Raw genomic sequence first — 13405 nt, 5'->3', positions numbered from 1 at the left:
ACGGCCTGAAAATCCGTGAGGCAACTTTCACTGTTGAGTCTGTTTTGGTCAATGCATAAGTGGAACCATTGTGACAAGTGGCGTCTGCTGAGTGGTGTTGTTCATCGATGAGTTATTGCTTTAAAATGAAAGTGGTAAGACAGGTTTGGAAAAGGAAAATGGGTTCAATTAGCACTTCAAATCACAAGAGGGCACTTCAGCTAAATTCCTAGAAAATGCACAACAGGCCGCGGACTCAATAAATAGAGATGAGTTGATTTTCACTCAGATGGTTTTTCTCTCCCTCTCACTGCAGGCTGCACAGTCAGTTATGTATAAATCCTTACAATGAGAAAACCAACACGTATTAATATTTTAGCTCATGCTGGACTGAATCTTCTTCTGCTATCCCTAAACTAAAGTTGCTTTCGCAAATACCTTGCTTTGTGAAATTCATTGCAACGATCTACTTCCATGCTCTCCCGAAAAGACTAATATTCATTTATGAAATATTTTATCCGTGGCTTTAAATACACAGGCATGGGAGGAATGGGAGTGGAGGCCTTGGCGCAAACTTTGAAGATAACGGCATTCTTTGGACGCTCAGCAGATCCGTCTGTCCGTTACACAACATCACGCTCTTGAGATGCTTGAATTGTAAAAAGGTGGAAGGTGTGAGCGCTGCGGAGCCACAGCCGTGTTGTTGTGTCTGCCTACAAGCTTCAAACTAAAGCTGTTATGTCTGAGACGGAATAAAAGGCCAGCCAGAGGTGTCGGCCAGCAAAACACAAATACAAGACCTGGAATGTGAAACCAGTTAAATGGCCGTGATTTTGTTCCTTCTCTGAGGTGATGAGGCCTGTATCTTACAGGACTCATCCGACTAGAAACGCTGGGAATCGTACTGAGAATTACAAGGTGTTAATAATCAGGATAAGACAAGGGCATGAGACACCTTTTTTTCTCCAGGAATCAGCATCCGTAATCACGCGAGCGTGATGTTACGAAATGAATGTGATCAGAAGGAAGGATTCAATCCCCCCTGATTTGGTTTGTGTTTAATCTTCTCCTCAAAACCAGAAGGAGCATGAGAGGAGGCAAAGCAACTCGGTGATTAATGTTATTAATTTCCACACCTCTAACCTTCTGTTTCCGCTTCTCCGCATTCAGAGGTGGAGTAACCATGTTTTTTTTATTTTTTTTGAAGACTGTTTGGCTTCCACCAGGCAGCCCAGCAGAGGAGAAGTTTCCGATCTGCATCGGGGTGATTCCGCGGAGATTGCTATCATTAGAATAACTTTATTAGGCTTTCTGCTGCATTTCCTGTTTGATTTACTGAGCAGTCCCAGGGGCTCATGGGTAGGCACTTAGGACTCCGCTTGCACGAGCCAGACCTGCCGATGTTGTTCCGCAACAACCTGAGTGTAACGTCCCTATTAATCTGGAGCTAAACGTAGCAGAAACATCACCAAGGTGCTGCCCAATAAATCTCTTTCAGGGACTTTAAATGCAGCATGTGCACTCGTTGGTGTGTCAGTTGTTGGTGTTGACACAGAGATAACAACCATTTGTGGTCCTGCATAGGATTATGGGTATGTTCAGGGTATTACTCTCTCTCTCTTTGTGCCTTACGCGTTGTCTAATGGCTGAAGTGTGAGTTCAAAACAAATGCATTGAGAATAAAACTTTGTTGCACTTTGTTTTATCTCGTCTTGTTATCGGCGTCACATGGGACACAAAACAATCCACACCTGGTTTAAGACTAAACTTCCACTGCTTCACTTTGTCCGTTTTTTTACAGGCGCCAACCGCCAAGTGAACCCGATACGGAAGTGTCTTAAAGCTGCATTCTCTCTACTGACCACCAGGGGGCGACTCCTCTGGTTGTATAGAAGTCTATGAGAAAATGACTCTACTTCTCTCTTGATTTATTACCTCAGTAAACATTGTAAACATGAGTTGATGGTCTCTATCTCTAGTTTCAAGTCTTCTTCAATACAGCATGATGTTCATTTAGTAAATTATGGTCCATTTAGAGTCAAACAGACCATAAAGCAGGGGATGCTTTAGGGCGGGGCTACTGTGATTGACAGGTCGCTACCAGAGCCGTATACGGCGTCTCTACGTCACTCCTTCTCAGTCCAAATATGGTGACTTCCGTTTATTGTTGCAAAAAAACAACATGACGACGGCCGCAATCCAAGATTGAGACGGCAAAATCGCCAAATTCAAGGCTTCAAAACAGCAGTCCACAAACCAATGGGTGACGTCATGATGACTTCTTAAACACAGTCTATGTTTTTTTTTTATCAGATTTGCAGGCTAACGCTCGTGGCACAGAACAGACTAGAAACCAAAAGCATGACACAAAGACAGTTAGTGTGATACAAATTCAAATTTGATCCAGAAACTAAACAAGGAGTTGAATCAGTAAAGGCAAACTTAACCAGGCAGGGGGCAGGAGAACGAACCAGTCTATAAGCTGGGCTGATTAGTGGGGAATTGGAAGAAGGTGCCTAAGTGGGTGGGGAAGGTCAGGTGGTTAAAAATGGTGGCAAAGTTGTGACTGCCGAGCAGGAGGGAGTGGCTGCATGTGGGAGCACATGCGAGTCGGTAACAGAGCAACAGAATGAATGTAACGGCAAAGTAAAACGCATCAAAATGTCTTGTTAAGTCTTTCTACTGTTACAACGATCTCCAACTCTGGTTTGGTCAAAATGAACCCATAATGCAAAGAGTTACATGTGAAAAGAAATAGACGTTAATCCTTTTTACGAAAACATGAATTTTACCTCAAAGATCGTTGTAAAACACACTCCATGAAAACTTGATAGGAACAAAACAACTCATGGAAACAGTCTTTGTCTTTCCACTGTTCCAAAAATCAGGAACTCTGGTTTGAAAGTTTGAAAGAGAGGCAGAATAAGTAACAAAGTAAATAAATAATCAGTGTAACAGTTTCACTGTTTCACTGTATTCTGACGCAACCAGGAAAAAAACAACGGAAAGGCTTCTCGTCCACTGTCAATGGAAAATAAGTTCATTACCTATCGCGGGTTTTGCCATGCTTTAAAAAATGGCATTTTTGCACTACGTTTGGTAGAAAAAGTGGAAAGGTGTTTTGTTTTAGCTCAATCGATCTTGATCCCCAGGTCTGAACTGTGGCACTCTTGATTCTGCAACATAAAAGTGCCAAAATTCAGATTGCAGTACTGACAAATAGTAGGGTGGCCATTAACATTAAGCGTTCATTGATTTTCTTTACTTTTATTTTGTTTTTTAAACAATTTTCACTAAAAAACACTAAAATTCTTTGATAAGACCAGGTTGGTTTTGAACCTATTTTTTATTTTTTTTACACCGATTTTAAACATCACAAAGCTGTAGTGATTCCTGTTGCAAGAGGGCACTGATCTCATCCATAAACAAGATTCCCTTCTAACCTGAAAGCTCACAAAAGGACTATTCAAGTTACAAAAAACAAAAGTGAAGAGCAAATATGGAATCAGCCAAAAATAATGAACCCTGCATAAATAGCCAAATAGGAAAATGAACATCTGTACAACTGTCAAGACTTTTCTATCATTTTCGAAGTTTAAAGCTGAGATATGTTTGATGGCGTGTTAAGTTATGTCACAGATTTCCTGTTGATTTTCCATCTTACAATAGAAACAGTTATTAATTTCCTCGTCCTCATGATTCTATGACATTCTTCAACTAATTGTTGAATGTTGTATATTAGGCTGATGAGTGCTAACCGAGCCGAGCTGTGAGGTGTTCCAGTCCTGGTTTACTCAACAGCGAGACACTTGACAGCCTGGCAGAGCTACGAGTTTCAGTCCACTTTTTTCTGAGTAGTTAAGTGATGTACAACACAGGCTGGGAATAATAAAAAAGAAACACACACACACACACAATACGATGCTCACTTGAAATCTGGTTTCATGAAGCCCAAACTCCCGTTCCTCCAGTATTCCCTCTAGTCATCTGTGAAGTGTTAATGTGCACTGTTGATTGACATCTTCATGACGACTCTGGGGGTTTGCGTTCAGCGGAGCGGGAAGTGTACGTTCTTTAAGTGTGTCCATCCTGCAGATGTGCATCCAGGAAACAGGAACACAAACAATGCAAATTATGGGAATAACTCATGCCTATTATAAGTGATGAAAGTTTGAATCACGTATTTCGTGAGCTGTTTTGTTTTAAATTGTCGCTTTAGTTCTGTGTCGGTTGAGCATTTTACCAGAGCTGGAAAAAGTACATTAAAAGAGGTACTGTGCTTTTCAGGTACTTTACTTGAGTATTTTCATTGTATACTATTTCATACTTCTCCTCCACTACAATTCATATTTTAGAAATATGGTACTCTTTATTTTCCTGCATTTATTTGACAACTATAGATACTAGTTACTTTACAGATCAATATTTTACAATCACAACATATGTTGAGTTTATTAATTAAGATTTATTATGGATTAAACTACCCAAAAGTATATACAATATTTAAAGTTAGCTCCTCAGTGATCAGCTACAATATTAAAATGCTACAATGCAATAATATCATAAATAATAGGGTAACACTCATTTTTCAGCAGTATGAGTACCTTTACTTTTGTTACTTTGAGTACTAAAACTTAAAACTATTTAAATTACTTAAAACTCACATAATAAATGACTTAAAACTCACATATTTAAATCTGCTTTCAACACGTGAAGCCAGTTATGTATGTTTTTGTGTTGTTCCTTATTGTCATGTCTCTTTTGTTCAAAGTATGTCTCTAATGTTAAAATTGCTTCTATTGTTTCTGTTTTTATCATGTAAAGTGCCTTTGACTACCTTTTTAAAACGCTATACAAATACAATGTATTATTATTAATATTACTATTTTGTTAATAGAATTTACATTTAACTTAAGAGAATGCAGAATTTTTTATAAATAATAATTTTTTATTATTATTTCACTAAAATGAGGCAATTGTATTTTTCATTATTTAATATTTCACTTCTCAACAGATGATATTAAATGGATTTTCGTGTTGCTTACATCGATGTGCCTTTTCAACAATGTGCGCATGTCATTGGGTTGAAGTGAAGCTTCATGAGTTCGTCACCCTCAGCTTGCCTTTGCATCAACTGGAACTTTTAAGTGGGAAACTGTTTATTTGCTACGACATTAACAATTTCTACAAATATCACAAGAAGATATTGTATCTATTTTATTTCAATTTTTTCAAAAAGTGGATCCGGCATCATCTATGAATGCTTTCTGGGAAACTTGTCTTGTGCAGCCTGCTAATTTAAAAAAATAAGCAACAGCATGAGAAGCCCGCGGTAACAAGAGTCAGTGATTCATCAGTCACCATTCTTGTCGTAATTATGATTTCTATTTTGACATCTGGGGAAAGTCTTTGAAGTGTGTTTGATGCCGTGGAGAGCCAGCGAACAGCCTAATGGAGACGGAGTTTACAAACTGTTGCCAGTCTTCTCTGAGCAATCACCCGCGATACCCACCCGTGGTGAGACTCCAGCGTTCAGCACAAAGCTGGAGCTCGTCATCCGCTAACATGGAGCCACATGTGCTGAAAACTCTTTCACAACTCTATATGTGGACGCCGCTTTTTTATTTTGCATTCTTTTTTAGGATATTTCACTTACTTATTGAGGTCAAAACTTTTTTTAATTCGATTTTTTTCCCCTCAAGAAATCCTCCAAAACAGAGTAGCGTTGTTATCGGAGAGCATTAGCCGTCTGTGTGGAAAACCCTTTTCTAAGTGTGAGGTAAATAACGCTGATCCTTCTGAACACAGTGATAATGAGGAGAAGCATTACGCTGGAGTTCCCGGTGTTTGTCGGTGCCTTCACCTCTGTTTGTCGCTTTGTAAACGTCAAAATCAGGAAGCGACGAGGCACATTCGTTAGCTCTCTACTTTGTCACGTGTGCGTTTTTTTGTGTCAACACCAGACTTCACACTTTCATGCATGTGTATGAATTCTCTTTTCCCCTGAACACACACAATGTTACACTCTGGCTTTTTTTTTTATTCATGAAAAAACAAAAAAAAGAGCAGAACATCAAGGGAACGCCGGCCCAGACTGGCTGGCACATATCGCAGGGTGTTATTAACAGGTGAGGGTAATCTCCTAAAGGTGCAGACACCCGGCCTCACCTGGGGTTCACAGCGAGGTCACGACACCTGTGCTGTTTTCTCTCTCTTAACTCCCCGCAGAGGGCTTCGCGATCACAGGTGTTCACACCTCACATTTCTTTATTTCAAGACTTTCACAGGTGCCTCAGATACACTCAGCAGTAGAGGAGCCCAGGTACAGTCGCTCTGACAGGAAGAGGCACGGCAGAGCGTTGATTTGTACGGCGAGCTCTCTTGCACAGACTTTCAAATATATTTACAATAATAAACAATCAATGATTCATAAGATGTGATATTTACAGTTATTACAAAGAACGTGTTCAGTGACTGCGGCTGAGGGAGTCAGTCAGCGACTGGAGTTGATATCTCTTAGCAGTGGATTTAAAAACAATTCACTTTGTTTCATCTTTTGTCCGCAGAGGAGAAGAAAAAAAAGAAGAAAAAAGAATTCCCACTCTGGTGCCAAAAAGAGTCTGGTCAAGTTAATGCCAAGAAATCTGTGGTACAATACAAACAGTTTAATTGTGTAATTAACAATCAATAACCACTTCTAGTTAGAACATTTCTGCAGAAAGGAACCGAGAAACACTTATAAAACAGTCGTAACAAAATAACTGGTGTTCTCCTTGAAATAAACTGATAAAAAAGAAACACTTTTATACAGAATATTTATACAGGAATAGCTTTTTGAATTGGATTGTTAACCAAAGGAAGACACATCGCAGACATCGATTTTCACACAGATTGCATATGTTTTTCTCTCTAAGGTGTTCTATAGGTTAGTCATTTTACCTAAGCTTATTTGCATGATAGTAAAAATTGCATACAACATTAAATTGTGAAGCTTGTAGCAATGAGTTGCTCAACATACAGCACTTTTTTTTATAGGCAACCTTTAAAGCACATTTCTCCATTTAAAACGTTTAAGACACTTTTTGTTTTTACTGCCCATCGAAATCACATTTATAAATAGAAAAAAAAAAAAAAGGTCTGTGGAGTTAACGAAAGAAAAAAAGAATTAAGCTCTACGTAACATAAACTTTAAAAAAAAAAAAAAAAAGTAATTACATCAGAAACACTGCATGAACTGCAAATAAATAATGTCGGACAACATAAACGTTTCTAACTGTGTGGCAATTCAGAGAGTTACAGTGACAAAGGTTTTGCAAAATAATCTAACATCGGCAGTGCCGTATAGTACAAGGCATTTGTTGGCATAGTTTCTTTAAGACTGTATCTTTTTTTTTTTTTTTTACAGTTACAATATAATGTCTATATATATATATTTATATTTCCTCCCTAACAAATAATACGTAAAGACTGAGCTATCCTCGGAGAGTCACCTGGGCCGGGGGATCGCGTTCCAGAGTTTGGAGAGATCCATTTTTAAAAGAATAACTAATCTGCCAGCAGGCTCCAGACTGGACACCTCACAACGAAGGCCGTGTCAACCACTTGGTCCTTGATTTCATTTGCTGTCATTATTAATTTTATTATTATTTTTTAAATCCAGTTAAACATCACGTACGTAAACACCTATCAAAGTCCTAGCAAACTCCAGGGGGGGGACTTTTTTTTCTTTTTCTTTTTTTAAATATAATCAGTAGCTCAAAAAGATAAAGTAAGTCAGTGTAAAACAACAGACATAGAGTGCAGTCAGCAAATATCCACGGCAACATACTTAGAATATTTTTTTGTGCAGATTATTTAAATGATGCATCAGTCTTTACAGTGAATAATACAAGTTTTACAAAATCCAAAAAGTAGTACTTGAGTCTGAGATGGGCTTTCCAGTGTGTGAACACGTCACATAGTCGGTCTGCAACAGATGTGTATATAGAAACGCTCCTCGTATAGTCCGGACGCCGTACTGATTAAAAACACTACTTTTCTTTATTTGCAGTGCGGTGGTTCTGTGTCGGCCGCAGCGTTTTGCATTTAGCACAGCCGTCAGTCTATGTGTGTGTGTGCACGAGAGGAGCTCTCAGTACATGTGCAGTGGGGGGGGGGGGGGGGGGGGGGAGGGCGTCCTACTCCTTGGCCTCGTGCTCTGACTCCGACTGGGCCTCCGCGCCTCGGGCCAGCTGCTCCTCGATCTTGATGGAGAAGATGGTGCTGTTGGTCTGCGTGCTGTCTTCCAGCTCCTTCAGCAGGTCGCTGCTCTCCCTGAAGTCAGTCAGCTCCTCCTCGAAGGCCGGGCTGCTGCTGCTGCTGCTGCTGGTGTTGGTGGTGGTGCTGTTGTTGTTGGGCTCCTTGGGCGCTTTGGCCGGGTGATTGATGTAGAAGCGCTGGCTCTGGAAGAACTTGATGATGGTGAGCTTGGGCAGGTCCAGCTGGGCCGACAGGGTGTGGATGGCCTCCTCGTCCGGGTACAGGCCCACGTCCTGGATGAAGCTCTGCAGGATGCCCAGAGCCTCCAGGGAGATCTTCCCTCCGCAGGTGCGGGACTTGTTCATGCTCCCTCCGCGGCCGCCCTCCTCCTCCATCTCCGCCGGGGAGGCGGTGGAGGGCTGGCGGGGCGGCAGACGGGGGCCGGTGCAGGGCTGCAGTAGCTGCAAGGGCTGCTGGGACAAAAAGGGTTGGGAGGGGTGCTGGAGGGACAGGGAGGGCTGATGCTGATGCTGATGCTGATGTTGATGCTGATGCTGATGCTGCTGCAGCGACTGGGGCGGCTGAGCCTGCGGCAGGAAGAGAAAGGAGACGGGGATGTTATCAGTGAACACTTATCGGCGCCTTAATAAGGCCTTTCAATAAAATCAATTGAGTTGTGAGGAGAAACGGGCCCCGCTGTGTATAGAACACGCACTTGGTTGAAGGAATTCTCCATGTAATATCTCATTGAATGCAATCAGTTCTGCAGATATGAATTTTTTTCCCTTTTTTCTTTTTGGTGGTGGGAGATTGTGCTTCTCATTGTTGGGGTAGAGGCAACACACACACACACACACACACACACACACACACACACACATGAACTCAAGAGACACACTCAGTGGGAAAATGGCCTCTCTATTATAGCCTCTGCTGCTTATCAGGCTCTATTGCCAGGCAGTGATAAACAAGATCCCTGTGCACAATTCCCGTCGCGATGGTCTGGCTGATTGTCCGCGGTGTGAGAATGCTATCGATGGCTTTCACTCCGCCGTCAGACTCCCGTCAGTGTAAACACATGACACACTGCTCGTAAAATGCCTCATTGTGTGGTTGGAGAGGGAGCGAGTGGGCAACTCGTGGTCCCCATTGACCCTGCGAAATGGGTGCTCTTGTATTTTCATTTCTGAGTCAGACGCTGTGGAATAGGTGTTTCGTAATGAAGTTTGCAAAACAGCACTTTGCAGGGACTCTGCTTGCCAGCTGCTTAAATGCACCCAAAGATGTGATTTTACTGTACCAATAAACCGAGCTATGATAGTTCTTGTTGAGCAAATGGGAGCTAATTTGGCTAATGCGTCGCGTTAGTGAAGGAGAGGACCGAAATATTTAAACACGAGTCTCTTGTGGACGGTGTACAACTACACCATTAAATCAGAAATAATCCTATTTTATCAATCTTCTGTTTGCATGCAAAGTGTGCAAAAAAAACTTCCCTCGTTCCATTTCTGCTGATGAAACTGATTTGTAAAAGAAATCCTATTACCTTATTTATATCCAGTAAATGGCCGCCTTTGTGAAACACTGGCCATGTCTCCAAGTAACCAAATAACGCTGTGGCTCAGAAGTTTTATTGTGCTTTATTATTATTTAATTTTGACCGTTAACCGAGCTTGTGTTCTATTTTCTACTCATCTAGAAGATGTCGTCCTATAAAGCAGCTGTTAAATCAGTTCAGGATAATCTTAGCAAATGGCTTTCGCTGAAACGTAGGACATTCTAATTGTTGCTGTGTTTCTAATTAACAAGTTCATAGAAAGTTATTTAATTCAAAGTCTTGAAATATTTGTAAAAATGAAATGATAAAATGTAGGTAAAATACATTATATATTTTGGATATGGTCCAAAATTTATTCGTTTGAGTTGCGAGTTGGGAAATAAAATCAATCAAACTACTAATTTGGCCTTCAGATGAGAGGGAACTTCAACATTTCCCCAAAAACTCTAGCCTGTGCCCTTGGTTAAGCTACTTAAGGTTGCCTGGTTCAAACCCATGTTCCAGAAAGCCGTCGTGCCCGAGCTAGTCGTGGCCTAGTGCCTTGCCCAAAGGCACAGCGGTGTCACGCCTCACCTGTGGCAGCTCGGCGGAGATGTGCATCAGGTGCGTCGGCCGCTCGTTGTGGTGCTGCTGCTGCCCGGCGCTGCTCTCCTGCTCGTAGATGGCGTCCCGTTCGACCTGGCAGAGGCTCAGGAAGCGGCGGATCATGGAGAGGTTCTCCCAGAGCGTGCGGTTCTCCGGAGAGGGGTCCTCCTTCCAACGCAGCAGCTCACAGAGCCAGCCCTGAGGGAGGGATCAGAGGGAGACACGGGGAGAGAGAGAGAGAGAGAGAGAGAGAGAGAGAGAGAGAGAGAGAGAGAGCAGGTCAGTAACGCTCGGTCTTCTTTTAGGATCAAATATGAGCACCGGTTAAAAGAATGTATTATGAATTTCCTGTTGTTTAAACTAACAGGCCCCCCGAGTATGGACACTGGTTCACATGGTCACACAGTTCTACAGTGCTTTACCTAAGAGGAGAACCAGATTATTAAATACTTCTTCTAGTGTGAAAGTAAATGTGACTTTACATCCAAATGTTCTTTGCAAAGTATCAAAAAGAAAAAGATTTCCAATGTAAATCACACACACTAAACAGCCCTGCACCTGCAGTTAGAAGATGTGAATGAGCCAAGGTCAAGCTACACAGCAGGGAGGAACGAGTTAACTGGAGGAGAAACACACACACACACACACACACACACACACACACACACACACTCGCGTACTGGGAGGAGGGAAGTGACTCCCATGTTTGAAACGCTCCAGCAGAGGGCCATGAAAGACAGAGCTGAGGAGCGGCGAGGGACGATGAGAACCAGAGAGGCTTCATTTGATCGATGCAACGGAGGCACAGCGAGCCTGACCCCGATGAGGGGAAGAGTCACACGTTACTGAACAAGCAGGACTATATATATATATATATACTATATTGTTGTTGTAGAGTGAGATAAATGCACAGAATAACTCGTGTGCAAAGTGCAACTTAGTAAACAAATTGCCTTTCAGTTGAATTTCATCATGATGATGTGATCACACAGAACTTTAAATCAACAATCCAAAGACTATATAAATAACAACAAATATAATGTCTATCCCAAATGGTAATTAAAATTTGTTTCTAATATACATTTCACTTGATGTCAATTTGAACACTACTTTAAAACATTGATATATTCACTATATATCAATATGAGGACATATTCGTGATAATATTACGTTGATTCGAACGGAGCAGAAACGATTACTCGACAGATCATTTTGATCATCGATCCGATTATTTCAGTATATTTTTCAAGCAAAAAACTCCAAACATTGTCTGGTTCCAGCTGCTCATACCGACTGTGAGGATATGACAGTAAACTACAAAGTTCTGGTTTTGGACTGTTCCAAAATCTTCAATTTTCACAATTGTTTTATATTTGACAAACAATCAATCAATCTATTTACAGGATAAAAGGCAGAATAAACAGCCAAAAATAATGATGTATATCTATGTTCTATGTGTACATTTCATTGTGCGAGCATGTGTTATAAAATGAACCTTGGAGCTATATTAGATTTATTCTTTCATTTCCGTATTTAAAAGTCTTATTCGAGTCAGGACGTCTGGTTTGAGCTTTGGTCGAGGTCTTACCACGCTCTAACCCAGACGTGTGTTTGTGTTTGTTCATGGAGCTGAGGGACCATCTGAGGATTCACGACTGTACAGACAGAAGGGCTCAGCGGGAGTTGGGTGACGTGGTCTCACAGCCTCAGACGTGATGACCTAAACCTCACCAGAGCAGAGCAGTGAGTGTGTGTGAGTGAGTGAGTGTGAGTAAGAGCGAAGGGAAATAACACACTGTAGTGCTGTGTGGGAGAGCGAAGAGGAGGTAGAGGATAGGAGGGGGGGGGGGGGGGGGGGGTGAAGCTACAAGAGAGCTGTAAAGGGACAGAAGTGGATGAAGAAGGACGGACGGCCGGGGAGTGAAACCAGTGAGGAGGAAACACAGCGTCAAAGAGAAGCATTGAGGTGTGTGTGAGTGTGTGTGTGTGTGTGTTACGGAGGGCGACTCGCTCAGCCGGGTAGTCTGTCCTGGCGCCGTGACAGAGCGGCGCTGTAATCTCCCGGCCAGTGAGCGGCAGCACCTTTCATTTCCACAGGATTACACCGCGCTGCTGGTCCGCACACACACACACACACACACACACACATGCACACGCACACGCACACAGAGGGCAGAGCCACGCCGCCACACTGCATGCAAGAGATAACTCAGCAGTTTGGTTGTCCCCTGTTCCAACTCCTCCCATAAGCCACATCAAACCCAGGAGGGGGGTTTGGAGGAGATGGGGGAGAAAGAGAGAGAGGGAGAGAGAAAGAGACATAAAGAGAGAGAGAGGAGAGCGGGGTAGAGGGGGCCATAAAGCCTGCGTGCCCACCTTGTTCCTTTGCCACGTTTATTGTTGCGTTTTTAATTTGCATGCAGAGGGATTTGGACGGCGCTGCAGTTGGGCTGTCTGTGGTTTCAGCTGATTCGGTAGTGCGGGCGAACACACACACACACACACACACACACGGCCCGCAAAGAAACGCACACAAACCACCACACACCATCTTGTCAAAGCCAGAGAAACTGTACCCCGGCCCAACGATGGAGTAATCCAACTCAAACACTCCCAAAACCAGCAGGATTAAACCCAAAGTAGCAGAGCCAATCAAACAAAGGCACGACGTGAACTCCATTTCAATGCCAGGAAGTCCATTTGATGAAATAAAGTACGGAGAGTTTATTAGTGTGAATGCTTCGTGTTTGTGCTCTACAGTTTGTTTTTTGAGCTGACATGCAGCTTTTTTTTTTGTAGAAGGAAGAAACGAACACACGAACATTTGCTTAACGTTTTTTTTCTTTTCTCGTGTGATGCACGTCAAACAGCAGTTAGCGCTGCTCCCGGCCAGCACTGTGGACAGTGGACAGTCAGCATTTTCCATGGCAGTTTCAAGAGCTTTGTTTGTGTTTGTCTAATTGCATTGCTTCCACAGGCCAGGCAGAGGCAGCGGGGATAAAGAGAGGAGAGAGAGCGAGACGGGGAGAAATAGAAGGAGTGAGA

The 13405-nt window shown here is 42.4% G+C and overlaps 1 protein-coding gene across 9 annotated transcripts in view; it reads right to left on the bottom strand.

Annotated features, from left to right (window-relative positions):
• Positions 1–5998: 5998 nt before the first annotated feature.
• Positions 5999–13405, bottom strand: part of satb1b (SATB homeobox 1b) — a 48080-nt gene continuing 40673 nt past the window's right edge. For all 9 annotated transcript variants that reach the window (XM_076081089.1, XM_076081090.1, XM_076081093.1 and 6 more), the window contains 2 exons: positions 10349–10558; positions 5999–8804 (listed from right to left, as the gene is read on the bottom strand). In XM_076081089.1, the coding sequence (XP_075937204.1) occupies positions 8157–8804; positions 10349–10558 (858 nt within the window). In that variant the 3' untranslated portion in view covers positions 5999–8156. The remainder of the gene's footprint in view (positions 8805–10348; positions 10559–13405) is intronic.

Source organism: Anarhichas minor, unplaced genomic scaffold (genome assembly GCF_050575085.1).
Source record: "Anarhichas minor isolate MPS153535 unplaced genomic scaffold, ASM5057508v1 ptg000079l, whole genome shotgun sequence".
Lineage (NCBI taxonomy): Eukaryota > Metazoa > Chordata > Actinopteri > Perciformes > Anarhichadidae > Anarhichas > Anarhichas minor.
Note: the sequence above shows the minus strand (reverse complement) of the source record. Positions and strands in the feature narration are given on the sequence as shown.